This window comes from Sinohyriopsis cumingii, chromosome 15, assembly GCF_028554795.1.
Source record: "Sinohyriopsis cumingii isolate HCF-2022 chromosome 15, ASM2855479v2, whole genome shotgun sequence".
Lineage (NCBI taxonomy): Eukaryota > Metazoa > Mollusca > Bivalvia > Unionida > Unionidae > Sinohyriopsis > Sinohyriopsis cumingii.
The window spans coordinates 85,678,900-85,706,263 of NC_142975.1; the positions used below are offsets into that span (position 1 = coordinate 85,678,900).

A 27,364-nucleotide genomic window follows, 5' to 3' on the forward strand; every position below is an offset into this window, starting at 1 on the left:
CTAGTATAAAATGGCTAAAATGCAGATTCAATATTGTTCCAAGTGCTGAAGGCCTATAGAAGACCTCAGCCAGTCAGATTTGAGCTCTTTTGTCAGTTTCATAGAGTACAATGATTCAGAATGGACGCCTCTTTCAGGAGGGAGACTTTAGTCAGTCAAGATCTGCATGATTTTGACTTCCATGTTCCAGTTCACAAATCCTCCAGGCAATCCCTGAGGTTTGCTTTCAGGGACATGGTATTCCAATTTAGAATGCTCCCTGTTAGTTTCAACATCAGTCCCTGGGTTTCCACAAGAAATGTGGTCAGTGTAGTGTCTCAGGGCAGTTTCCATGTCCACGACATCCAGCTACCTGGACAAAATATTACAAAAGCACCAGGTGAGTTATATCTCAAAATATAATTCTCTTTTTTTACTTCTATTCCACCTTGGATTCATTATCAATAAGGTCAAATCCAAAATGTGCCATCCCAACATTTTGCCAAGATGATGACGCAGCTTAAAATGCATTCATCTCCCTCAAGAATGTGTGGCATCATAGTCTTGATTTGCCTGTTCAACAGACCAATCTGCTTTGAAGTTAATCTTGATGGTGTCTTCAATTCACTCAAAACATCACATCTCAGCCTGAGAAGAGCTACTAGGTCTCAATGTGGCAGTGAATTTTATAATCCTGAGACACCTGTTCACAAGAACATTGCATATCATTCTGTTGTTCCAGGGGCGACTCAAGCTGTACATAATGGAACAAAGAGTCCTCATCTCTGACAATACAAGGTTACATCTCTGCAAATGAGATAACCTCATTTGCTACACAGTGAGTGTTACTTTACAGGTGAAGCCTCCAGGAATCATGATTTATAGATGCCAGCAGCAGGCCTTGAAGTGGGGTGGGGTCTCATCTCCTGGCATTATTTTGAAAAGCCTTAGGATTATATCCCGCAGAACCAACTTTTGTACATCAGACTCTTTGAGATGAAAACCATGGTGAATGCATGTTATTGGTGGCAGGACATGCTAGCTGGAAATGGTGTACTCATCCTGTTTGAAAACGTCCACTTTGAATTATCTCTAAATACAAACGGTGGGGGCAGGACCTAATCCACAGACTTGTGCCTCTTGTTTTCCAATTTTCTTAGTTGGTGTTATCAACAAATTCACACAGTAGTCACATTCAGGGCAGGCTCAATGCTTTGGAGGATGCTTCCTCTCAGAATCGGCTAAATTACAAACCAAATGGTAGATTGACCCCTTTGTATTCAGTTGAGTCTGTGAGATTGCCCCCTTTTTATTCAGTTGAGTCTGTTCCCTCTGATGCTGGCTCCTTGTGGAGCTATTTGTGACAAGTTGGAATACAAAGCTCCCAAGCTTTGTCTACCAAGTCCCAGATAAAGAAAGCCTGGGCAGTTGATGCTCTTTTTACAGAAACTGAACCGAGGTGGTGTGAAGAGGGATGTCTAGCTAATTTATACCTTTGAAAGAGGAAAAAGGTTGACATGTCTGTGTAGGCTCTATTGTCCTGCATATGATGGGTTAGTCACTCTGCGTACAGACAACTAACCCAAGAACAAATTTAACTGTTGCACATTTCAGCTCGTGAAGTTGGGGCAGTCACCAGTAACATAGCTTTCTAGCACAACTATTGCCTAATGGACTATATGCCTGAGAGATGTGATGGGTTCATTTGGACCATGTGGAACATAAGCAGCACTGCAACAGGCAACCTTCCCAGGTCATTTAGCAGGTTTTTAGTAACGTGGCCAAACAACTTCCATTGGGGGGGGGGGATTTTTCCAGTCTGCTTTTTTTGTTGTTATTGTTGTGGGGTTTAACACTATTTCTCAGCACACGATAGGCTATGCATGGCGGCCAGTATTAATGGTGGAGGAAGAACCCAGGAAAACCCCTGGAAAGAACCACCAACCCACGAGAAGCTACTGGCAGGCTTTCTCACATACCCACATTGGCCGAATCTGAGACTCAAGCCCATGCAGATCGAGGTGAGATGGCAGTGATCCATAACGGTTAGCGCTTTAGACCACTTGGCCACCTGGGGCCCCAAACTTGAAATCTGGGCTTACCAGTACATGTATATCATCAATGTCTTGGACGAGTTCAATAATGAATGAGATCCACAAATACTAATGAAATAATCTAACATATGATTGGCCGACTTTGTTACCATTCATGAGGTCAAATTTCTGATCTGATTTTGATCAAACTTAGAATATGTACTTATATTATCAAGATCTGGGAAAAGTTTGAAAATGAAGTAATGTTTTTTAATTTAATTTTTGATCAAACTTTGAATGTAGGCTTATATGATGAAGATCTGGCATGAGTTTATGGAATCCATGCATATAAATAAAGTGATTTTACATCTGATTATTTATCTGAGCATGTCATCACTCTAAAGACTAATTTAATATAGCTTTTATCAAATTTTGTAAATAGGTTTAAACTGCCAAGATTGTTCATAAAAACAATTATAAGCAATTACCATGCATATTAATGAGGTAATTTTGCATCTGATTGGCTGAGTTTATAAACACTTTGGTAACTCTTTTTCTGATCATATTTTCCTCAGACTTGATACATTGGCTTACAGTATATCACTGTTATTAATATTTTGTATGTGCAAGATATATTTTATTGAGATCTTACTTAGATTGGCTGAACCTTTTGCCACTTTAAAATCTATTCCTTACCCACATTTAATCAAACTTGGTTCATTGGCTAATATGATCAAGATGTTGGATGAATATTAGGAGCAAAATCTATGCATATGTTTTGGGTGATGCATCTCATTGAAGGAGTTTTTTTATACCACTCTAGAGATTAGTTTTGATGTGGTCTTAATCAGACTTGTTAAATAGATCTATTTCATCAATACCTTGTTGAGTTTGTTTGTGATTTGGATTTGTTAAGATAGCTTTTAAAAAAATTCAGCCATATTGCCATGTCTGCAGTGTGGCAGTTTATAGTAATATCTAGCACTAGGGCATCATGATGCAGATATGTAGCATTGTGTTCCACCCAGCCACATTATTGTGACACCAGGTACACCAGTCCTAACACTGACCTTGGAATGCTGAGTGCTTAGTGAGGCAGCTCGTAGTACCATTTTTATAAGTCTTGGTATGACTCAGGGGTTCAAACCCATGACTTCCCATATCTGAGGCAGATGCTTGAACCACTTAGGCTACCAGAGTGGGTCCAATATGATCATGAAGTGAAATCAATACATATTAATGTGACCCTCATCTTTTTTGCTTAGCTAGGCATCACTTTTGCAACCATATTTCTGAAATCAACACGATAATCCTGCTTAGTATAATAGTCAACTCTGAAGTTATGCAAACAGATGAGCAATATCAGTCCCACTTGGATCTCTTGTTGAAGGATCAAAGTGCAGTGTGGTAGATATTATGGCCACAGGTCAACAAATCACAGTATTCCTGCTATTTTTGTGATATGGTGCTATGGGGTATAGCAGTGGCAGGCCTAATCGTGTCTCAGTCTTTTAAACTGTTTAAATACAGAGACATATGGTCCTGATGGGAGTTTGATTTTGTTAAATTTACTCTGAAAAACATAGCAGATTTGTTCATGACTTTTTTGAATATATAAGGATCAAATATTATATTGGGAGGTTTGGGTAATTATGGTGGTAATTGTTTGTTCCTATGTGAAGTCAATTCATGTGCCAAAAGGTGTAATGAAGTTTAGTTTCTGAGTGCATAAGGGCCTCATATACATTACCTACAGGATTATATGAATTAGTAGAAAGTTTTGTAGCATACTGATGAGCCAGTTTTGATAGTTCGGTATAAAGTGATAGTTCATTAGCCTCATAGTTGAGGCTTTCTGATGGGTAAGTTCCAAATACAACCGAAGCCCACGTCTTTGATTGTATAATGGATTAAGTAGGTAAGATTACAAGATTATCTATACAACTGAGCTGTAGCCAAGTTTAGTTCATTCTAATGATGTGCATAACTGGAGCAAAAAACTTTTGATCTGCTCCCCAATCTCAATTGCATTGATTCATTTCTAATTCAGGGCTTTTGTCTCAGATGTATCAAATATGTTAAAGGAAAGTTGGTTTACAATTGTAAAACCCATAAAGTAAATAGGACGGTCAATGTAGAGTTTCTGGTTATGATTTTGATATCATCAGCATGCAAACAATTTTAGATTTAGAACACGGGAACTGGTTATTCTTCTGATACTTTCTGAACTCTATGCCTATCTGTTCATCATGAACAGCACTATGCAAACTCTATGCTTATGTTTATCATGTACAGCACTATGCAAACTCTATGCTTATATATTCATCATGTACAGCACTATGCAAACTCTATGCTTATCTGTTTATCATGTACAACACTATGCACACTCTATTCTTATCTGTTTATCATGTACAGTACTATGCAAACTCTATACTAATATGTTCATCATGTACAGTACTATACAAACTCTATGCTTATCTGTTTATCATGAACAGCACTAAGTCAACTCTATACTAATCTGTTCATCATGTACATCACTATGCAAACTCTATGCTTATCTGTTTATCATGTACAACACTATGCAAACTCTGCTTATATATTCATCATGTACAGCACTATGCAAACTCTATGCTTATCTGTTTATCATGTACAACACTATGCACACTCTATTCTTATCTGTTTATCATGTACAGTACTATGCAAACTCTATACTAATATGTTCATCATGTACAGTACTATACAAACTCTATGCTTATCTGTTCATCATGTACAGCACTATGCAAGCTATATGCTTATCTGTTCATCATGTACAGCACTATGCAAACTATATGCTTATCTGTTTATCATGTACAGCACTATCCAAACTCTATCCTTATCTGTTTATCATGTACAGCACTATGCAAACTCTATTCTTATCTGTTCATCATGTGCAGCACTATGCAAGCTATATGCTTATCTGTTCGTCATGTACAGCACTATGCAAACTATATGCTTATCTGTTTATCATGTACAGCACTATCCAAACTCTATCCTTATCTGTTTATCATGTACAGCACTATGCAAACTATATGCTTATCTGTTTATCATGTACAGCACTATGCAAACTCTATGCTTATCATGTACAGCACTACGAAAACTATATTCTTATCTGTTTATCATGCACAGCACCATGCACTCTTTAATTTACAAGCAAATGAAAACGTTGTAGACATTAGTATTCAATTTTGAATTAATCCTTAAAGATGTGTTTGTATAGTTAATATTACTTGTCCATAACACAGGTGACCAGTACAGTTTGAATAGATGACCACCATCATGCAACCATGCATCTGTGTACATCTTGTGTACCTTTATACAGGGTGTTTCAAACCTGAGCTTTTAAATTTTGTTCTAAGTAGTAAAGTTTAAAAAGTAAAATAAAATGAAAATCCTTGTTCAAAATCTGCTTTCACTCCATTAAATACTTCAAAAGTTATAAGCAGAAACGAACTGTGTTGTAAGGACAATCCTTTTACTTCCACACGAAACATTTAAATTATGTTGGCAAATGGTTAAAATCAAACTTAAAGGTCACTGATCACCTATATTGTACAAACATGTGATATTATTATAGACATAAAAAAACACATTATGTATGCACACCATCAGAGTGGTCTGAAGCGCTCACCATTATGGATCACTGTCATCCCACCTCTGTCTGCTTGGGTTTGAGTCTCGGGTTCGGCCAATGTGGGTATGAGAGAAAGCTTGCCAGTAACCTCTTGTGGGTCGGTGGTTCTTTCTGGGGTTTTCCAGGCTCTTCCTCCACCATTTATACTGGCCACCATGTATAGCCTATCTTGTGCTGAAAAATGGCATTAAACCCTACAACAACAACAACAACAATAATCCCCATGTAAATGTCTGTGATATATCTTACAACCATGCTTTTATGCAGCAAATATGGCGCATTGTGTTGCATACGGATGTAACCAAAAGAATGACGATGGGACAAAAGGGTTCTTTCTTTTTCTGAAAGAACCTGTTTACCAGGAGAAAAAAAAGTGGATTGAAACTGGGGGATTGAATAGGGCGAGGGATGGGAAAGTTGTATCATTTATGCCGGAATATAATCAATTTGTCCCGAATTGGGCTGAAATTACAACAATTCATCCCAACTTGAAAGATGATTTGGCCCAACTCGAAAGACAATTCAGCCCACTTAACCATAGTTTGAACAAGTTCTTTTTCCTCACCAAGTAGATACTATGTAAGGTGTATGTATATATATATATATATATATATATATATATATATATATATATATATATATGTGCAATAAAATGTTTCTGACAATTTTTATAGGTTGTAAATAGGTTTCAGGAAACATTGAACAAATTTAAACAAACTAAACTATCTTGATATTCTTTAAAAGAAAATAATAATATTTTGTAACATATCTATATATGAGAGAAAACATAAACTGACATACCTTGCTCATTTTAATTAAATTATTTATATTTATTTTTTATGCTAAAACAATTTATGCATCTGCACAATGACATTTTCAATTTAAGTCTTCCAGTCAAATTATTAACATTGATTTTATAAAACAATAATACTTAACATAAAATTCTACAGAATATGCATATATTTTTCTAAGAGTAGTGTACACAAGATATTATAAGAAATATATTTAATTTTAGGCTTCAGGTTGTAACATTGCTGCATGTAATACATACTCGATTACTCATAAAAGAGAGATAATAATGCTGAGCATTTTGTCAGTGTTTAGTTCCTGCAATATGAAGCTCTTACCAGTTGTTTTTATTTTTCAAGTTGATGTCTTAGTGTGTGCACACGTAAACTGAAAGCTTGTCATTACTAGTCAATATCGTCAATCATATTTGCTTCATTATTCGGTACAAATAAAGGAAATAATTTTGTGTTGAATTTGTGCCCCCTCCCCCCTCTTACGGTACAATAAAGTTGATAAACATTTATTTGAAAATGAAATCAAAGAAACTAACCTTGCATTGTTGTCATTTATTCCTTCGTTTTTCATCACGCAAAATTTATGAAAGAAAAATATCCATGAACATACATATATGTAACTGATGCCAGCTGGCGTATGCTTCCTTACTGTAGTGTGTATTGCTGATGTCAGATAACAAAATTGCAAATGAGACGAGAATATCACCCTATTCCTTGAAGGCACCTGCCATTCATAGGCTGAACAGTGAATTAATTTTCAATAGTTTCATCTAATTGTTCCCTATCCATAGCATATGGTGTACTTCGTCTTGTGGGGATAAATGTATGTCATTTCTGGTTGGCATCCTCTATAGGTGGGAAATCGTAGCTAAGGGGAAGTTATAGCATTGTATACTTCTATTTCGAGTAATTAAATTATTTCTTCTTTACACTTGATAATTTTTTAAAATTGTTTTTGTGCAAGTATAACTAATTTTAATCATGTAATGCAAATCTAATGTAAAAAGAAAAATGTTGGAGTATAGCCGGTGACCTTTAACGTAGATTTTCCTCGTGTAAAATCCTGTACCAAATCTGCTTTTAAATTGATGAAGTCCTTCAGTGGTTATTGACAGGAAATTCATCATGGCTGCAAAATGATGTAATGGGACTGAATGGTTGGACATGGGCAACATTATATTTCTCTCTACAGCAGGGAGTGCGAAAGATTGTTTTCATTTTTCTCCTAAATGATCAGTTTATCAGTTGAAAAGACAGTTACAGCTTTATTTTACAAATGTTTATTAGGAAAGAGTAAAATAGAATATTAAACATGACATACATATTTAGACTTTCATTTTTTTAACTGAAAATGTGAAGGTGATTTGCATGTTAAGCAACAGAATATAAAGATTCCATTTAAATCCAACCTCTTATTAGTCATGTGCATACAATTAACTGGTCAAAATAACAGATTTTCATTTACACTGTTTAAATAGACCATTTAACTACCATGTGAATGTATTTTTGTGTTTATGGATGACAAATATACTAATTTGGTGTTGGGTAACTAGACATAACTTGTTGATGTATATAATGCATGCATTCATCTGAAAATACTGCCATAGATACATGTATTAGAGCAGACGTGCTTTGCAGAGAACTGCCATGACAGTAATCTCCCACTCCCCAACTCTGCTATATAGAAAATGAGGTAAAAAGACAAACCTGCTTTTATTTCTTTCCTTGCTTAATGATCAGCTAATTATATGAAGAAAGCAAAACAGTAAAATGATGTAATCTGCAAAAGTTTATTAGGAAAGATCAAAACAGAATACATAACACAGCATACATATTTAGAGTTTCATTGTGACTAATACAAGAGGTGATCAACATCACATTACAGAATTTGAAATTGTTCTTGCTCAAAGAAAATTTCAATCCAACCTGTTATTTGTTAAGGGCATACAATAATCTCAACATAATAGCAGATTTTCATGTACTCTGTATATCTAAGCAGACTGTTTAACTACTATGTACTGTAACCTTGTGACAGCATGGACAAAATAATACTCTTTTTTTAAAATTAAAATTGTTTATGCGTAAGGTGGTGTGCACAGAATGAAAAAATAGACATGATCTGCTAGTTATCAGAAGAAAGCAAAACAGTAAAATTAACTTCTTTTCATTATTAGGAAAGAATAAACCAATACGAAACAGAACAAGCTTATTTAGAGTTTTTCATTGTGGCTGTAAAAGTGAAGTAATTGTCAGTAATTACCCACTAATCAACTCTTCTGTATTAAACCTATTAGCTGTCAGTTGTTTCTTTTTCTCTCAACAGTAACAAAATGGTTAATTAGCCACATGACACTATCTATCCTTAATCCACCATACATAATACTGCCCACATGGATCATTTTTTTTGCTGTTTCAAGGTTTAATTGAATTTAAAAATTCATCAGGACTCTTTGATGTATTGTTTCAATATTAGCTGTCATTTGTCTTTTACTTTTTTCAAATTGTTTTTTTTCTTCTTGTTTGTCAAGTAAATATTTGGTCATACAGTAACTATCACTGTATAATACATGTACGGAAAAGAAGGACAAGTTTTTTCTTTCTCAAGATTTATGTGACTACTAATTAATACTGACTTTCTAATGTATTGCCTAGTTAGATAAGATGGAACTGTGGCTGCTAATTACAAATGAGATATTATCGTAAGTTGTCTTTAGTAAAACCCATGACTGTCACACATTAATTCATGACCTAAAAATCTCCCTTGGCATTGTTGTCTATTCACTATCTTGCACATAGTTCACCCGTTTTAGATAGAAACTTTATCAATTGGTAGCCTGCACAAAATGGCAGTCATAAAGATGAGAAACATGGTTAATCTGTGAGAAGATTTGTCTTTCACTACAAGTGACATAAAAATTGTTAAAATTATTCCACAGGTAATTATTGGCAAGTTTATGATGACATTAATTATTTCTCAACATGTACTACATGTATATCTATTATTTATATCATTACATGTCTATTTATTGTTAAATAAGTAACATTACAATCCCATCATTACCGGTAAACATAAAAGATTTTTGCTTGAAAAGGAGACACCAGGTCTGTATTTGAAACAAAAAATTCAGGAAAAAATATTATTTAAAAAAAATCAAAGGCTTTAAAATATTATTTTGGCAAATATATATTTAGGTAAAAACCAATTATATAGTGTTATGACATCTTGATAAGGCCACCTGTCAAAGGAGGAGTGATATACATGAAAAGTGTAAAATGACATTTTAGCACAATCGTGGCTATATACATGCAGAGTTAATGCCAAACACAGCAAAATGCTAAGATGATGCACCCTTCTGTGAGAATGTGAAACAATAAACCAGAAAAATAAAGTAAAATTGTTATAGTTAAAAACAAATACAAGATAAAACATAAGGGAAAACAAAGCAAAGTACAAAATCATTAAGTACAGAAGTGGGTATTTTTTATATTCAAGCTTATACTGTATTATTAATACTGCAGGAATATGCAATTATTTTTGCACATACTCAATGCAAAATAAGAACTGGATATTTTTCTGAATACTTCAGGTTATTTCAGGATGCTTAATAATCAGCTATCTGTCCGTTATTGAATAAAATGAGAATTACTGAACAGTCTGCAGGGATATTAAATTCTATGGAGATTTTGAAAAGATAATTCAGAAATGAAATAATACAAAATTTTGGGTTATCTTCTATACTTTTGGCTTGAGATGGAGGGGTGATGTATGCAGTATCTTGGATAGGAAGGACTAAACAAGCTGCTGGCAAGTTTTCTTTCAGCTCCTTGGTTATTCGAAGTTAGCCATGTCTTGTAGTGTCAGTGCATTATTGAAGTTCTGCAGAAAAGAAAATTTGATGTGGAAAAAAGAAAGATTTAACTGCATCTCTACTGAATTCTAAAGATGATTTATAACAGAGGTAATACTTAAAGTAATTTGTAAAATACTACAGTTGGAAAATACGCTGAAAATTACTATACAAACCAGTTATATTATTTGATTCAAAAAGAATTTGAAAGAAAGAAAATTTACCATTGTCTTGGGTGTGGCTGCAGTAGGAACATTGTCTGGAATGCTTCTGTAAAAAAAAAGTTAATATCTGTGTAGAGCAAAAATATTTAGTTGTCCTACTGATAAAGAATATCCATAAAATTGTCTGCTGTCATACATTTAATAAAAACCTAGTCAAAATTGTCTTATTTGTATTTATAACCTTACAAATATGGAATTCTTATAGCTATAAAAAAAACAACATGTAAACTAAGTTGTAGATGAAAATGTACACATTTTTTGTACATGTATTTTATGGTACACCAGCACTGCAAGGCTACATAATTAACAAGATTATATGATAAATGATTTATGCATGAAAAGCTGTTCAAGATCAAAGAGCGATAAGAAGCTGAGAACAATAAGATGGCAAGAATAATGTATGAAAGTTCCTGATCTATGGGTAATGTAAATGGTATGTATAAGGGATAATAAGATATTTCAGGTGATTGATAGTACACATTTGTTAAAAATACCCAAATGTAAATGGTTGCACACAAACTATAGTTTACAATAAATGTTAACTTCCTTCAAGAAATATCAAATACATCAATTCTACCAGAAGGTGTGTTCATGTGTTGAACATTGAACTAACATCTTTGTATACATTGGAGAACAAAGCTATCAGAAAGTGCTTCACAGTAAAGGATTTGTTGCCAAAAAACACTCGAGACGAGTCTTCACCTTCCACTATGCCGCAGAGGGTTATATATAAGTATGACCAATTCTAAGTCATGCAATGATTCCCTTACACATAGTTCTGCAGGGGGTGGGTGGGTGGGTGGGTATTTGCCTAAGGAGGGTTTGACCACATGGAGGTTGTTATTGACAGCATCAGTCCAATGATGCACGCCACTTACTGAATAAGAATTCTTTTTTAATAGGAGATGTAAGATAAGTGTATGGCATTTTAAAAACAAAGTTGCAGAGACGGGGCCAATTTGGCAGTGCACTCTGCTCTTTCATACCGACTTGAATGAGCAACTAACCATACATTATATACAGCTCTGAACAAGTGAAAACAACCATAAAATATAGTACATGTACAACAGATTGCAAGTCATACATGTTTAGTGACAAACTGGTCAGATAGTAAAGTGCATGAACTATTCTTTAACTAATCGATTTTTGATGTATCCTGTGTACTTAAATTGAGTACCCTGTGTACCTAAAAAGAGTATCATGTGTACCTAAATAGAGTATCCTAGGTACTTAGAGTATCCTGTGTACTCTAATAGAGTATCCAGTGTACTCTAATAGAGTATCCAGTGTACTCTAATAGAGTATCATGTGTACCTAAATAGTGTTTATGAACTATGCACAGAAATTGCTCATTTACTATTTACCTTGTGAAAGCATTGACAGGATTGTAGATTTTGATGTATTATACATACCTAGATAGGCTTTTAATCTACCTGTTCTTGTAGCCTTAGGCTAACATTAGTAAAATAAAAGTGATATTTACACACTATAATGTGATTGGAATGAAAGAAATGATATAGTACAAGCTACTTTTGAGACCACTTGTCTTAAGACACCAGATTTTCAATGTACAGATTTACTGATAATACAGTGTTATGACCTGTCATGAAAGACCAGGATTTTGGGCAGTTGGAGTGTTCCTAAAAGACTAGTTCAATTACACGGTTGACTAAATTTAACATTCCAAAAGGTAAAGGCAACATAAGTTAAAAGCTTTGCTTAGATAAACTCTTCCTAATAAATGTGAAATGATACTCCAGCAAGACAACAAGTAAAATTGCAACAATTTCTTCAATGTATAGAAAATAAAACATATGGGTAAAAACTACACAAACAGCATTCATTTTAGAAAACTAAGATTTTCTTTGGTTGTCTTTAAAGACCTGTTCAACTTCAGGAACAGACAGTTATTACCATATGTGCTGAATACAAAATTTGAATGGTCTATATTTGCTGATACTTAAATCATCTGAAAACAAAAGAATGAAGAAAAAAAAATAAATAAATAATGGTGGGCTGTCTTCTACCTTTTTGGTTTAATATCATGGGGTGATATATACTGTATCTCGGACTGAAGGGGGAGTGGGTCTGTTGGTTCCTGTACTGGCACAAGCATCTGTCTTTCAGCATCTTCAAAAGGTCTTCTTGGACTGGCAAACATGTCAAACTGAACATTGCGTGGAGTTAGTGGTGTAGGCAAATCACTGTAGAAGCTCTGCAAATGAAATTGGACATTTATGAACTTGACTCAACTTTGTCCCTGTTTAAATTTTGACAGTACTGTTATAACAGAAGTGGTAGTTTAAAGTATTTGTGAAATATGTTGTTGCACTTGCAAAATGAATTAAAAAGCTGAAAATTCTACATAAACCAGACTGTATTATTTGACAGATTCAAAATGGATTAGAAAGAAAATTAGTGTTCTGTACTTAAGCATTTACCTCATGTGTTATTGTATTGGATGTAAGAGTGCTATAAATGGAACATGTGTTACCTAAATGACAATGCAAATAGATATGCCTATAGGGTGGAATCTGAGCAGTGTAAATATGTTAAATTCAACATAAATTTTAACCATTTTACCTTTTTTTCTACATATTTGTTATCTACAGATAGGTTTAAGAGTAACATTTTATCCATATGATTATGTCCTAGGAATATTTGTTGATGATCTATTAATCTTGAGAGAAATCATTCATCATCAGGTTAGTGAAGCTGTGTGATGAACTGTTAGGTGACCTTTCTCAACCTATAAATGTACCAGCTTTCTCAACCTATAAATGTACCAACTTTCTCAACCTATATATGTACCAGCTTTCTCAACCTATAAATGTACCAGCTTTCTCAACCTATAAATGTACCCGCTTTCTCAACCTATAAATGTACTAGCTTTTGGTTTATGTCTGCATCACTAAATCATCCCAAATGGATCAATTATCAAAAATCAGTGTTGTTTACGTTGATATTGGAGACCATATCAAACTTGCTCAAGCATTTACAGCCATCATTCTAATAATCCAAACACATGAAAGTATTGAAGGAGGCCTCCATTTGCCTTTATAGCCACCATTCTAATAATCCAAACACATGAAAGTGTTGAAGGAGGCCTCCATTTGCCTTTATAGCCACCATTCTAATAATCCAAACACATGAAAGTGTTGAAGGAGGCCTCCATTTGCCTTTATAGCCATCATTCTTATAATCCAAAATTTGAAGGAAGCATCCATTTGCCTTTATAGCAGATTATTACTGTTCATAACACTTTGCTTCCCATATAAAAATCTAACCCTGTTACCCATGCCTTTCATATGACATTCATGAGGTCACAGCCTGGTTCTCCATAAATTGTAAGGCAACATCATCGTGAGGAAGTTATATTCTTGCTTTGCTGGAAGAGCCTCAAAATAAACTATTCGTTTCTGCTGTATGTTAAGCATTTGTTTTCATTGCCAGATTTCCACAAGTTATTATTTGTCAACATTGTGTGATGAAAATAAATTTTGAAGCAAATATTGGTATGTTTTAAACAAAACAACTCGAGTTTCAAAACTTAAAACATCAATATGTAAGTACCAATATGTATTTAATAAGCACACTTGGTGAAAGCATTCTTAAAAATATTTTAGTGAAAATTTTCACTGCTGTGCTTGCATTATATTCTTTGCAATATCAGAGTCACAAGTGAAGTGGTCGACTGGCAGTTACGTAATAATGGTGGACATTGTGGTATTTCGACAATACCTCTTCATTAGATTGACCGTATTCGTAATTCCTTGGGCACATACATCAAGGATAATATTGAATTTAGATGAAACATAATATAACCTTCTGTGGATGAATATTTAGCTATTTTTAAAAAAAAATTATATTGGACATTGCAAAGTTGGATAATGTAATGTGCTATATAAGGTAAAGGTTATTTTCTTACATCACTTCCTTTGTGATAATAAAATTGTGATAATTAAATAAAGCAATCACATCTAACCAGTGTTCAACAATATTACAAGTACATACAGATTATTAAAACCTATAATTTGCAATCATTTTTTGTAACAAAATTAAAACGTGTGTAGACATATTTAAAAAAAAACCCTACTTGTAAAAATACATGCACCCACATGGCATGCATGGTGCCATTTCACTCTTGGTTGTAGTGTGATTCATTGGAAATGGGGATCTTTTTCATTTAAGGATGGACTTTAATGCTTCAATTCATTGTAGAAGAATAGCTAAGGTAATGTTTTGTCGACAACAATGAAATGAAACATCAAAGTTTTGAGGTTATCATATATTTGGAGCCTGAAAATATTTGTACTTTAGGTGTTACTAATTATAGATTCTTCACATACAATTAAATCGTTCTCACAAAAACATATTTTCTGAAGTTTGACCGTTTTCCATATTTGGTCGTCTTAACACATTAACCCCTGGAGGTTTTTGTTGTTTTCACCTGAATTTCTAGTAGGAAACACATTTTGAAAGCTATTTCTGAATACATCCTAAGACATCAACTTCCAGGTGATTTTCCAATAACCTAATGCCTAGTTGTGCTAGAAATATTGTTTTTCATTGGCTATTTGATTCGCGTATGAGCAGAAGGGTAAAAGTTGGATTATTTTTTTTTGCTTAACAGACCCATTATTTTTGTATCGAGACCACTCTTTATTCCAAATGCCCATCTTATCCTACTTTTTGCAAAGGTTCATCTGTCTGTTTGCAGCTCATACCAGTCTGCCTTAGATCTGAGACCAAAAAGTCTAAAATCCAGACACAAAATCAGATTCCGACCACGAGCAAATTTAAGCTGGAAAAAAAATCGTGTGAAAAAAATTAGGTTTCTCCCTCTGTATTTTGTAGTGCAGCTAGAACTTCCAGATTATTTGGTATCATTGTAGAGCTACATGTCTACCTTTCTATAATACCACCCACTTTAGTGTATCATTCATGACCTTGATGTTACAGAGCTCGGGAGTAGGCTACTACCTCCTGTCACGTTAATTCGTCGCCAGGGGTTAATGTGTTAAAGGTTATTAAAGTGTGTTCTTGTTATCTGACATTAATGATGCAGTAAAAGATAGGTAAATCTATCAAGTCATACATATGTCTTAAAATAAAGGCCTAATGTTTCATTTCAATGAAGAGCTGATCTCGAATATAAATATCAACTATCTAGGAAATCTCTTATTTTCAGACTTTCATGTGGAGGAAAAATACTGAAACATGACAACAAAAACTTTCTACAATGAACATGCTTTGATGAAACAGGCCATGTCATTCTAAGCTGTAGAGATGGACGCTGCAAATGACACAGCCAAATTTGGTTTCTTTTAGTCTCTTTTCTCCATGCTTGGTGCAGTATTTGAAAGAACACCATGCCTAGAAAGGCAGACATCTCAGGCACACTGGTGTCTGTCCAGTTTTGGATCACTGGTGTCATGATCTGGCTGTTGTTCAGCTGATATTTTGTTTCAGTTATGATCTTTAAAAAAAAATATAAATGAAAATGGTATAGTTCTAGAGATGTTTCATGTAAATTATGTGATGGTCCTGACTGCTGAGTAAATGGACTTGTGTCATTATCTTACACATCTGCAAACCAAGTTGGCTGATAATCATCAGTGTCACTCGAGTCTGATGACATTTTAATGTTGACATATGACAAAAAAAGTTCAGATCCATCATCTTAAAAGCCATCATTATTTATCAAATCTGGTATTTCATCGGAACTGAATCTAGAAATATATTTTCTGCTTTATGACAAATCTCTGTAATCAACAGACGAGGACAAAATCATTATGATGAAATCAGGGAATTCCCTTTGTAAATACAAAATGTGACTTCTGGTATCATATGTGATGTGATTTGATTGAAACTTTGCATATTGAAATGAATGGAAGAAACTGACAACACATATTCTTAATTTTGTATTTTTATTGTATACGTCCAACAATTATGGCCGATTTCGTGTTTTGAACACCTTAAAGCTCCATTATACATAATGTATGGAAGATGACTTGTCATATTTTCCGCACATTCTAAAAATGTGATTTTAAACATAAAGAACATAATGGCATTATGAACTGATACTATTAATGTAAGATTCAGCATCATATTTGGAAAACATTAAACTTATGGCCTTTTCACATATGTAAGTTACTTATAATAGTTCCATCAGATCGAGGTATTACCATCGGCTAATATCACCATTTTGGATACAGCCTTGGAAAACCCCTCTATATATAATTTGTCCGTTAAATTTAGATTCATATGGTCTGATATACGTCATATAAACCGGATGTTAGTAAAGATGATATATAAGTTTTGACCTGTGTTTGGTTATCATGCAGTGAATTGACATTTAGCTGGAAGATTTTACAAATTCATAGCATGAACTAAAGCACAGAAATGTGTAGATGGGGGCAAAAGGTAAAGGCATAGAAAAGTGTACCTGGGGAGTAAAGGGTTAAATACCAACCATGTTATGTAATATAATTGTAATAGTATTTTCCCTAAAGGTGGCTCTATGAAAACCAGCTCAAAATGGCTGATGTTTACTGTAGTCATCGAAACACTCTTCCATGTGAATTGGATTGAGGCATCCATTAGCGCTTCTGTAAGAATGTGGTAGAGGTGTTCGAATGTACTTCAATAAAGTAAACGGTAAGTCTCCTACATAGATAACTGAAATTCGTATAAAAAAATGAACATGTCTCTTCCTTTATCTAAGTGCAAACCAACAAAGTTTGGTCCAGGTGTGTGATGCAGAAATAATTTGTATTCCTTTAATCACAAGGACCTTCACCACTGAATTTTGTCCCCAAAACTAATAGGTTTTTACTTACCTAAGGTGGAAGTTATCTGTGAAGAACTCAAGTTATTGCATGGAAACTATTTTAAGTGACCTTGACCCTTGACTTTCTGATCCCAAATTAATTGGATTTTTCTTTATTCCATATGCAATTCTGGTAACTGTTAATGATGTATGATAAAAATCATTGTGCAGAATCCATCTTTCTTTCAGTAACTGACCTTTTGACCTTAAAAACAACAGGACATTTGGTCGACATTATAACATAATACATTCCACCTTATGACAGACATATAAACATTACCATTGGAGAACTGCTGGTGGATGGAGCTTCAAGTCTGTTCCTGTAAAAAGAGAAGTTGACATTTGAGTACACATTTTGCACAGAAAAAGGGTTTAACCATCCCAGTTATTATATATGGTATCTTTTGAATCAGATTACATGTATTTTGCAGTTAGTTACTTAACTTGCACAGTTCCAGTGAAACTCAAATTATTCTTGCTATCTTTACTATTGTTGTCTACTCTTTCCTCTATGACTTTAGTGACATTTTTTTATACTTTTTTGTTTTTACCAATGCCTAACTGGTGTCATTCATAGTTTAGGAGACAAAATACACAGTCGAAAATCCCCTTATCTCCCAGCCTATTTATGTTCTTCTCACTGTATTAGTAATATTGTGCTTTTTTACTTCATTTATGATAATTTGTCAAAATATGCCCCATGTTACGATCTTAATAAAACAATTAGTGTAAACTTTCATCTACAAATTGACAAGCTTTGGATGTTTGCAAAAGCACCATTGTCAAAGAGGTGCTCTACGAAAGTTCAAAATAGTAAATAAACATATGTAACAAATTACTGATAGAAATGTGTTTATCTTAATCTTTGTTGTCAGGACTTTATTCGTATGAAATCTATTTGTTATTTTACTCTTATTTAAAATTTTAGACAACTTTTCTTCTCAACAAATGGAAGCACAGTCTTCATATCTGACAGGATTCTCCAATCACAAAAGTTGAAGGTTTTACATTGTAATGTAATCTTGTGGTAACACTGATATTACTATATTTTTCATGCAATCCATGTGATCTACAAAGTAATGTAATCTTGTTGCTACACTGACAGTGTTTGCATGTACCCGATCTAATCTACTATGTGCTGTAATCTTTTGAAGTCTATTTCATTTAGGATATATTGGAAAATTTGCACAAGCAAACTAATAACAAAAAAATGTAGTTTAATATGTAAAACGACTGTTTATGAACTGTATGTACAGAAATATACTATTAATCTATTATGTACTGTATCCCTGTGAAAGCATTAACAGGACTGTGAAGTTTTATGTGTTCTATTTACCTAAATAGGCTTTTAATCTACCTGTCTATTATGTACTGTATCCCTGTGAAAGCATTAACAGGACTGTGAAGTTTTATGTGTTCTATTTACCTAAATAGGCTTTTAATCTATCTATTATTGGATTAATGAGGTGTGCACACATTAAGTGCATGTACCTCGGATTTATGATGGCACTGTGGCCTGTTAATTGTTCCTGGGGGAAGGAATTAGTACCTCATCCCCCAGGCATTTATGTGCTCAAGGAGCACTGTTAATTTAGCCTCAGGATGTCTAGCGGCCTTTTTGAGGTCCCTCTGTAACTTGCGCCTGCATTTATTGTGCAGTCTATGTTTTTGGACCATGATACCATGATGTGCGCGAATTATCAAGGGATATGTGTATCATATGATTGAAATGATACAGTACAACCCGCTATTATGAGACCACTTGTCTTAAGACACGAATGTACTGATTATAGTGTTATGACCCATCATGAAAGACCAGATTTTTGGCAGTAGGACTGTTCTTCACAAACTAGTTCATATAAATGGCTGACTAAATGTACCATTCCAAAATGTAAAGGCAAAATAAGCCAAAAGCTTTGGGAAGATAAACACTTCCAAACAAATGTGAAAAGATACTCATGCAAGACAACAAGTAAAATTGCAACAATTTCTTCAAGGTATACAAAATAAAACATGGGTAAAAACTGAAAAAAAATGATACACAAACAGCATTCATTTGGTCATCATTTAAGACCTATTCAATTAAAGGAACAGACAGTTGTTACTGTATGTGCTGAATACAAAATAATGGACTATATTTCCGGATTCTTGAAATCATTTGAAAACAACCTGTCCAACAAAGAAGGATTTGAAAAAGGAAGAAGAAACAAATTAAAAATGTTCGGCTGTCTTCTACCTTTTTGGTTTAGTATCATGGGGTGATATATAATGTATTTCGGACTGAAGGGGGAGTGGGTCTGTTGGTTCCTGTACTGGCACATGGTTCTGTCTCTCTTTGCCTTCGAAAGTTTTTCTTGGACTGGTGAACATGTCAAATTGAACGTTGCGTGGAGTTAGTGGTGTAGGCAAATCACTGTAGAAGCTCTGCAAATGAAATTGGAATTTATGAGCTTGGGTTCAACTGTATCAATATTTAAATGTTGATAGCACTTGTATAACAGAAGTGGTAATTTGTGAAATATGTCGATTTGCAAGAAAACTGGAGCACTGAACATAGCACATTATATGCCATTATTTTATGCTTAAGTATTGACCTCACAGCATCTGTTAGTGTGTAGGATGTACATATATATGTGTCAAAGAGTGCTATAAATAGAACTGTTACCTAAATGACAATGCAAATAGGTCTACCTATAGAATGGATAGCAGTGTAAATATGTTAAGTATAATATAAATTTTAACCATCATACCTTTTTTTGTACATATTTGTTATCTATATTTAAAAATTCATCTGAAATGGATAAATTATCAAAAATCTGTGTTGGTTACATTGATTTTGGAGCCTATATCCAACTTACACTTAAGCATTTACAGCCATCATTCTAATAATCCAAACTCATGAAAGTGCTGAAGTAGGCCTCCATTTGCCTTTATAGCCATCATTCTAATAATCCAAACACATGAAAGTGTTGAAGGAGGCCTCCATTTCCCTTTATAGACATCATTCTAATAATCCAAACACATGAAAGTGTTGAAGTAGGCCTCTATTTGCCTTAACAGCCATCATTCTAATAATCCAAACAATGGTGACTCTATGAAAACCAGCTCAAAATGGCTGATGTTTACTGATGCCATAATTTGAAATACTCTTCCATGTAGCTGGTGGTGCACAGACATCAAAACATGCTTGTATGTGAATTGGAAGGAGCTGCACCCAATATCACTTGCATGAGAATTGTAACTGTGACATTTTGATCTTAAAAATTACTGGACAACATCATAACATAATACAGTGTGACCCTGCCATAACATGAATTTAGATATAACATATTATTGTGGCAGGGCTCCTAAATTGTCATATACATGTATCTTTCTTGTGTACGAATAAATATATTTTTTTCCTTCTTAAAAGTACGAAATATAATGTGCATAAGATTATTCATCATTTTGAAAAAGAGACTGTGTATGAATTTTGAATATAAGACTGTTGTCGTGTGGCCAATGAAATTTAATATACATGAAATCTTCTTGTACACCCAAATAAATTGTCTTCATGTAAGAATTCAAATATGAAATGATTGTGGCATGGCTCCTGAAATTTTTTAATTTCACCAATTTCTTTAAGTTTAAATTAAACATTGGAAATACAAGTATTGGAAGGCTGGGCCTTTTGAGAATTCTGACGTTATTTTGTTGTTTAAAGATGTCAGCTCATGAGTGTTAATTTATCATTTCATATGCATTGATTTAAGATGGTAAGCCAGTTTTGGGACACAATTTTCTTCAGCTAACTGACTTGGTTCGTTATATCATGGTCAGTATATAACAAGGTTGCGGTCTATGGAGCCCAACCATTCTGTTATGGGGAGGATCACACTGTGCATTCCACCTTATGACAGGCATATAAACATTACCATTGTAGAACTGCTGGTGGGTGGAGCTTCATCTTTCTCCCTGTAAAAAGAGAAGTTGACATTTGTGTACACATTTTGCAAACAAAATAGGTTTAGTCACCCTAGACATGAAGAATGTGCATAAATTGTCAATCTGCAATTTGTTGAGAATTGATTGATTGATTGTATTTTAATGGTGCGTCAGCACTGTTAGGCTATTTATGTTATATGTATACTTGTTTAAAAATTTTAAAAATTCTCATATCAACCAGTGATATCAAAACCAAATAGTTGAAATTAAAATGATAAGATGGTAACGGTAATAAATAAAGCTTCCCGATCAATGGGGGATATAAATGGTGTACGTTAATGAAGACAGATGAAAAGGTATTGAAAAAAAGGGTCGGAATATACATTACGTAAGACTGCTCAAGGTGATAACATAAAAGTTACAGTTTAGAATAAATGTTTACTTCTTTCAGGAATTCTATAATACAAGTCACATTTATTGAATCAAAAAGTTCCTTCATGTCATGCACATTGTAGTACTGATCGTGCAAAGGTTGGAGGTCAAAACACCCTGTCATAAAGTGCTTAACAGTGAATGGTCCATTGCAAGAAATGTACTCTGGTGGGTCTTTGCCTTTTAGTATATGGGAGTGGGCTATATAAGTATGACCAATTCAAATTCTTGCAATGACTACCTCCTCCCTATGGATGGTTCTTTAGGAAGGAGTCCATTCTCCTAAGGTTGGCTTGATTGCATGAAGTTTCTTATTCACTGCATCATTCCATGACGCCTGCCACTTCTGACACAAAGACTCTTTGATACTAGGTTTAAATTCAGTATATGGTATTTTAAAATCAAATGGTTCTAGGGATAGGACCATTTTAGCAGTGCAATCTGCTTTTTCATTACTGCAAACCTGATATATTATTTTAAAATTTGTGTGGAGTAGTATTGTAGAATAAACAGTATCCTGGCACTGCCATAAAAAATTCCCTTTCAACCCAAGCCAGTTTCAGGGATCAAACAATTAACTGGCCTGGATTGCTGTCAAAAAACAAATACAATGTGGCCAATTTAAACAAAGAAGTTGATGTCGAAACAACTAGCTTGCTAAAATCAAAAGTTGAATGATAATTGGAAAATTATGATTTTGTCCTAAGCCAAAATACAAAACTAAAATGAATACATAATCTAGTTATTCTATATTCAGAATTTTAACCTAAATTATTATCATTCTTTAATAAAGATAACAATTATATGAATACATGCTAGTTATGTGCCTTATATAATTACATGTCTTTTCATTTAGATTACAGGGAAAATGGTAAGGATTGCTTATATCACTGAAAAATGGTAAGGATTGCCTATATCACTGAAAAATGGTAAGGACTGCTTATGGTGGTGCTCTACAGTTGCGTATTTTGCATAGGGTGTGGATTTTAAAGAAAAAGAATTCCATCGACTTTCCTCACTGGTTATACTGGCTATTTAAAAAAAAACTTGTATATCTCAGGTATAATGCAAAAGAACCTTTAATTCCCTTTATTTTTGGTGTGTGATTGATGGGTGTACTATGGCTTATAGAGTATACAGCTTGGCCTTACTTCAGATGTGCATGTTTCAAAAAAGCGCTAGCTCTACTTGGTCATTTTCACTTCCTGAACTTCAGAGGTAAACTGTGTATAAAAAAGAGCCGATAACTTTTTTTACATTTTATATATTTGGTAATTCATTCATTGCACTTTCAGAAGCTGGTATTGTCTAGTCTGGCAAAATTCATTTTCCCTATTTTATTAGCTGCTATGTATAGTGTACTTTAGACTAATTCAGGCTGATTTTTTAACACAAGGGAGCAGTCATTTTAGTTAGCTGTGTGCTTAAATCATGTACAATATCCAAAAGAAATATCATCCACATTACATTAATGTAGCATAGAGGTATGCCAACATTCTCTCCATTGTGCATGTTTTAAATGCGAACTACTTTACCTTACATACGTCACTCTCTCAAAAGTACATATTATCTGGTGAGCGCCCCCTATATCACTGAAAAATGGTAAGGATTGCTTATATCACTGAAAAATGTCAACTCTTGAGGACATGGATCAGAGTAAATAAAACAGCAATATAAATCATGATCTGGAATTACGTGATTTGGTAAAAATGAGGAAGAAAGTAAAATCTGCACCTAATATTTTGAGCATGTAAATCAACTGTTTATATGCACAGAAATATACTGTTGATCTATTATGTACTGTAACCCTGTGAAAGCATTAACAGGACTGTGAAGTCTTATGTTTTCTATTTACCTAAATAGGCTTTGAATCTACCTTTTGTTGTAATCTTGTACTGATCAACACTATACACACAACTGAGAATATTGTAACTGGAATGAAAGAAATGATATAATACACCCTGCTATGAGACCACCTTTCTTAATACACCAGATGTACTGATTATACAGTGTAATGACCAGTTATGAAAGGCCAGGATTTTTGGCAGTAGGACTGTTCTTCACAAACTAGTTCATATAAATGGCTGACTAAATGTACCATTCCAAAATGTAAAGGCAAAATAAGCTAAAAGCTTTGGGAAGATAAACACTTCCAAACAAATGTGAAAAGAAACACCATAAACAAATCTCTTTAAAACTCTAAAAGGCTTCCATTTCAACAGAGAACTCAGTTTCAAAAGGGTTTAATAGTTTATAAATCCTTACATGGTTTGGCTCCTGATTACCTTATATGTAACTTTAAATTTATTGCAATTGTGCACATTATGAACTTAGATCTCAAACAAGTTATATTTAACTAAAACAAATTCTGAGCTTTAAAAGAAGAGTTTTGGTTTTTCTGGACCCAAACTATGGAATTCCATACCACCTTAAACAAAGTCAGCTGACACATGCCAAGCTTTTAAAAAGCTTCTTAGTTAACATCTACAGAAACAATCATTTGTATGATTTTGTTTCACATTATGCATTTTGGATGAGTGGTTCCTGATATTGATTGCTAAAAATGAAAATAGTGTTATCACTGCTGGGTGAATGTTATTTAAATGACTTGGAAGTAGCGATCAGCATTGGAAAATCTTATTAATATCATAACATCATGTATGTATGTGTAATTACAGTGATTATCAACAAATAGAAGCATTCAGTATATACAGACCTATAATAATAATAATATCAATAATCGACCTATTCCCCAATATATTTATAAAAAATTAAACAACATACAGCCAAGCAAATGAAAAATATCTCATAAAAAAGGGTTTATACAAAAATGTTTCTTTTAGAACGTTTTATCCTCTTTTACACCAAACCAATTTGAGCTAGTTCTTTTTAAGTTTTAAAAAATATTTGTCAAAACATGTTCAGAGGTATGTAATTTAAATAAACTAACTTAAATCTGTGGAAAAACCATCACCATCCTTGCAAATTCAGAAGGCAACAGCCCCCCCCATTCCTTTTGCTTGAACTTAAATTTAAAATAAAATTTCCGTTAGATTCATTAGACTAATACCAATTTTAGTCTGATGTGAAATCTGCAAGTCTAATGGACTAATGTTAGTTTCAAACCTTGGAAACATCTTCATAGACTGCTTTTCAGAATCCTTGGTCTAAGTCTGACAATTGTCTGAACAATTTTTAATTTAAAATAACATTGGTATATTGTTTTGGTATTTTAATTTAACAGAACATTATTCTATAGTTTTGCTTTTGCAATTTAAAATAACATTATTATATAGTTTTTTATATTTTAATTTGGCAACATTATTCTATAGTTTTACTATTGTAATTTAAAATAACATTATTCTGTTGTTTTATTACTTTAATTAAAATAACACTGTTCTATTTTTAAACTGCAAGGCATATTTTTTCATGAAAATTTGGATGCTGGTACGTAACACATGCATAGCCATTTGTATGTTGACACTAAAAAGATTTAAGTTTTCTTTTAATTTTTTTTATGGTTAAATACTGTAAATCCTCTATGGTTTTAATTGATATACTTCTGACATTCTGATCCTTTGTAATTCTTCCATCAGTGAGCGCCTTGTTTTGGAATTTTAAGATTTTATGAAATAACCAGACAGCATTACGTTATTTACAGGTATTGTGAAATTGGTCCATCAGTATTACTACTTTTTACAATATTGTTATCATGTACTCGTATATAATGTTTAGACATGTTCGTCAACCATTTGTATGAATCCTGTATGTACTCATCCTTAAAGTCGTGTGCATATTTTCCTGTAGTAGTAGATCAACTGTATAGTTTTAACAGAACTTTGTGTCTAAAGACACATCTTGTAAAAATTATATATATATATATATATATATATCTATACACACACACACACACAAATGTAATTGTAAAAAGCCTAATGAAGAATGGTCATTTGACAAAATGAGCTTCTTTAATTAAAGTCATTACTATTACAATGTAACCCCTATATAGCATGCTCCATTAAAACTCAAGTTTGGATATAACACGGCAGTTGTATAGCTCAGAACTTTCATACACATGTACTGTTCTCATTCATGAAATTTTGTTTTCTTTCACAAAAGAACGAAAAGTAATATGTAAAAAGTTGATTGTCATTTTTGGGGGAAGAGATTGTGCATGAATTCTAATATAAGATGATTGTGGCTTGGCTCCTGCAATTTCATATACATATATTTTTCTCATGCAAAATGTTCATTCAGAGTTCACGTTGGGCTTCCCCAATGTCGCAAATTGTGATTCATGTTCCTTATTGGCAATATACCAACTGGTGATTTTTTTACCCCAATATTACTGTTTAAACTTGTATATACAACCTTGGGTTGGAATAATGAAATTCAGAGGCACTATGAAAGGAAGCTGCAAACTTGATATAAAATGCACTGGAATTTATATATTGTTAGATAAACAAATTCTTTGTTCATATTGACAAACCATCTTAACAGTGCATTGTTGTTGTTGTTGTTGTAGGGTTTAACGCTATTTTTCAGCACAAGATAGGCTATACATGGCAGCCAGTATTAATGGTGGAGGAAGAACCCGGGAAAACCCCGGAAAGAACCACTGACCCACGAGAAGCTACTGGTGAGCTTTCTCACATGCCAACATAGGCCGAACCCGCAACTCGAACCCACGCAAACTGAGGTGAGATGGCAGTGATCCTACAGTGCATTGTTATATTATAATCGCTTACTCTGCATTAAAAAAAAAACATTTCTGGTAGCAGAGATCAAATGGATGAGGCACTATCTCATAAAAGATCTTTTGGCCAAAATAGTGTCAGATTATCGTTTGCTTACTAGCAATTAATGTCTTTATTTCGACTGACCTCTGTATGTGGATGGTAAGTAAAATTCCTCTTCTTTTCACTCATAGAATTAAATCATTCAGAATACTCATATTTCTGTAGTAATTCCTGTCAGAAAAGAATTCCTGTGCATTCATCATAAGTTAGCTTTTTTTTAAAAAAAAATTCTGATGCGTGGAAGGCAGCATCTCTCCACCACCAGAAATAAATCCAAACAAACAAAATCACAGATCTACTGGTTGGTCTGCCTATGCTACCAGGACTAGCTAAAATCCACCAACTTTTGAAGGCAGGAAAAGTAACTGCTACAACTGACCAAACAACAGCATAATTTATTTTGTTTTTAAAATGTACCCAGAAGAAAAACAATAGTTTTGCTGAAACTTCAAAGAAAACTGATCACCTCTGAAGCATGAATAATTCTGTATAAATACTAAGCAAATGAAAAAACAAAACAGTCTCAATCAATGGTCTACAATTTTTTGACGTTGCTGCTGCAATAAGAAACAGACATATGTTTGGTCCTCCAAAGCTGTCCTTTCGCGGTAACTTCAATAACACATGCACTCTTCATCAAAGAAAGCCAACTACAATCTTCAATCAAAACAAATAACCTCTCATCAAAGGAAGTCAGCACCAAACTTAAATTAAAGCAATGGAATCTAAAAGATTTGCTGCATTTTCCAAAGTGACTGGAACATGTTTATTGTGCCATGAAAGTTTAATTTTTGCAGGAAAAAATTATGCTGATGGTCGC

General features: G+C 33.7%; 1 protein-coding gene across 1 annotated transcript in view; it reads right to left on the reverse strand.

Moving 5' to 3' along the window:
• Positions 1-8,256: 8,256 nt before the first annotated feature.
• Positions 8,257-27,364, reverse strand: part of LOC149782244 (uncharacterized) — a 577,549-nt gene continuing 558,441 nt past the window's right edge. The window contains exons 192-197 of the mRNA XM_089935097.1: positions 21,304-21,343; positions 19,626-19,813; positions 17,670-17,709; positions 12,585-12,772; positions 10,558-10,603; positions 8,257-10,362 (exon numbers count right to left, since the gene is read on the reverse strand). Coding sequence (XP_089791223.1) covers positions 10,315-10,362; positions 10,558-10,603; positions 12,585-12,772; positions 17,670-17,709; positions 19,626-19,813; positions 21,304-21,343 — 550 coding nt within the window. The 3' untranslated portion in view covers positions 8,257-10,314. The remainder of the gene's footprint in view (positions 10,363-10,557; positions 10,604-12,584; positions 12,773-17,669; positions 17,710-19,625; positions 19,814-21,303; positions 21,344-27,364) is intronic.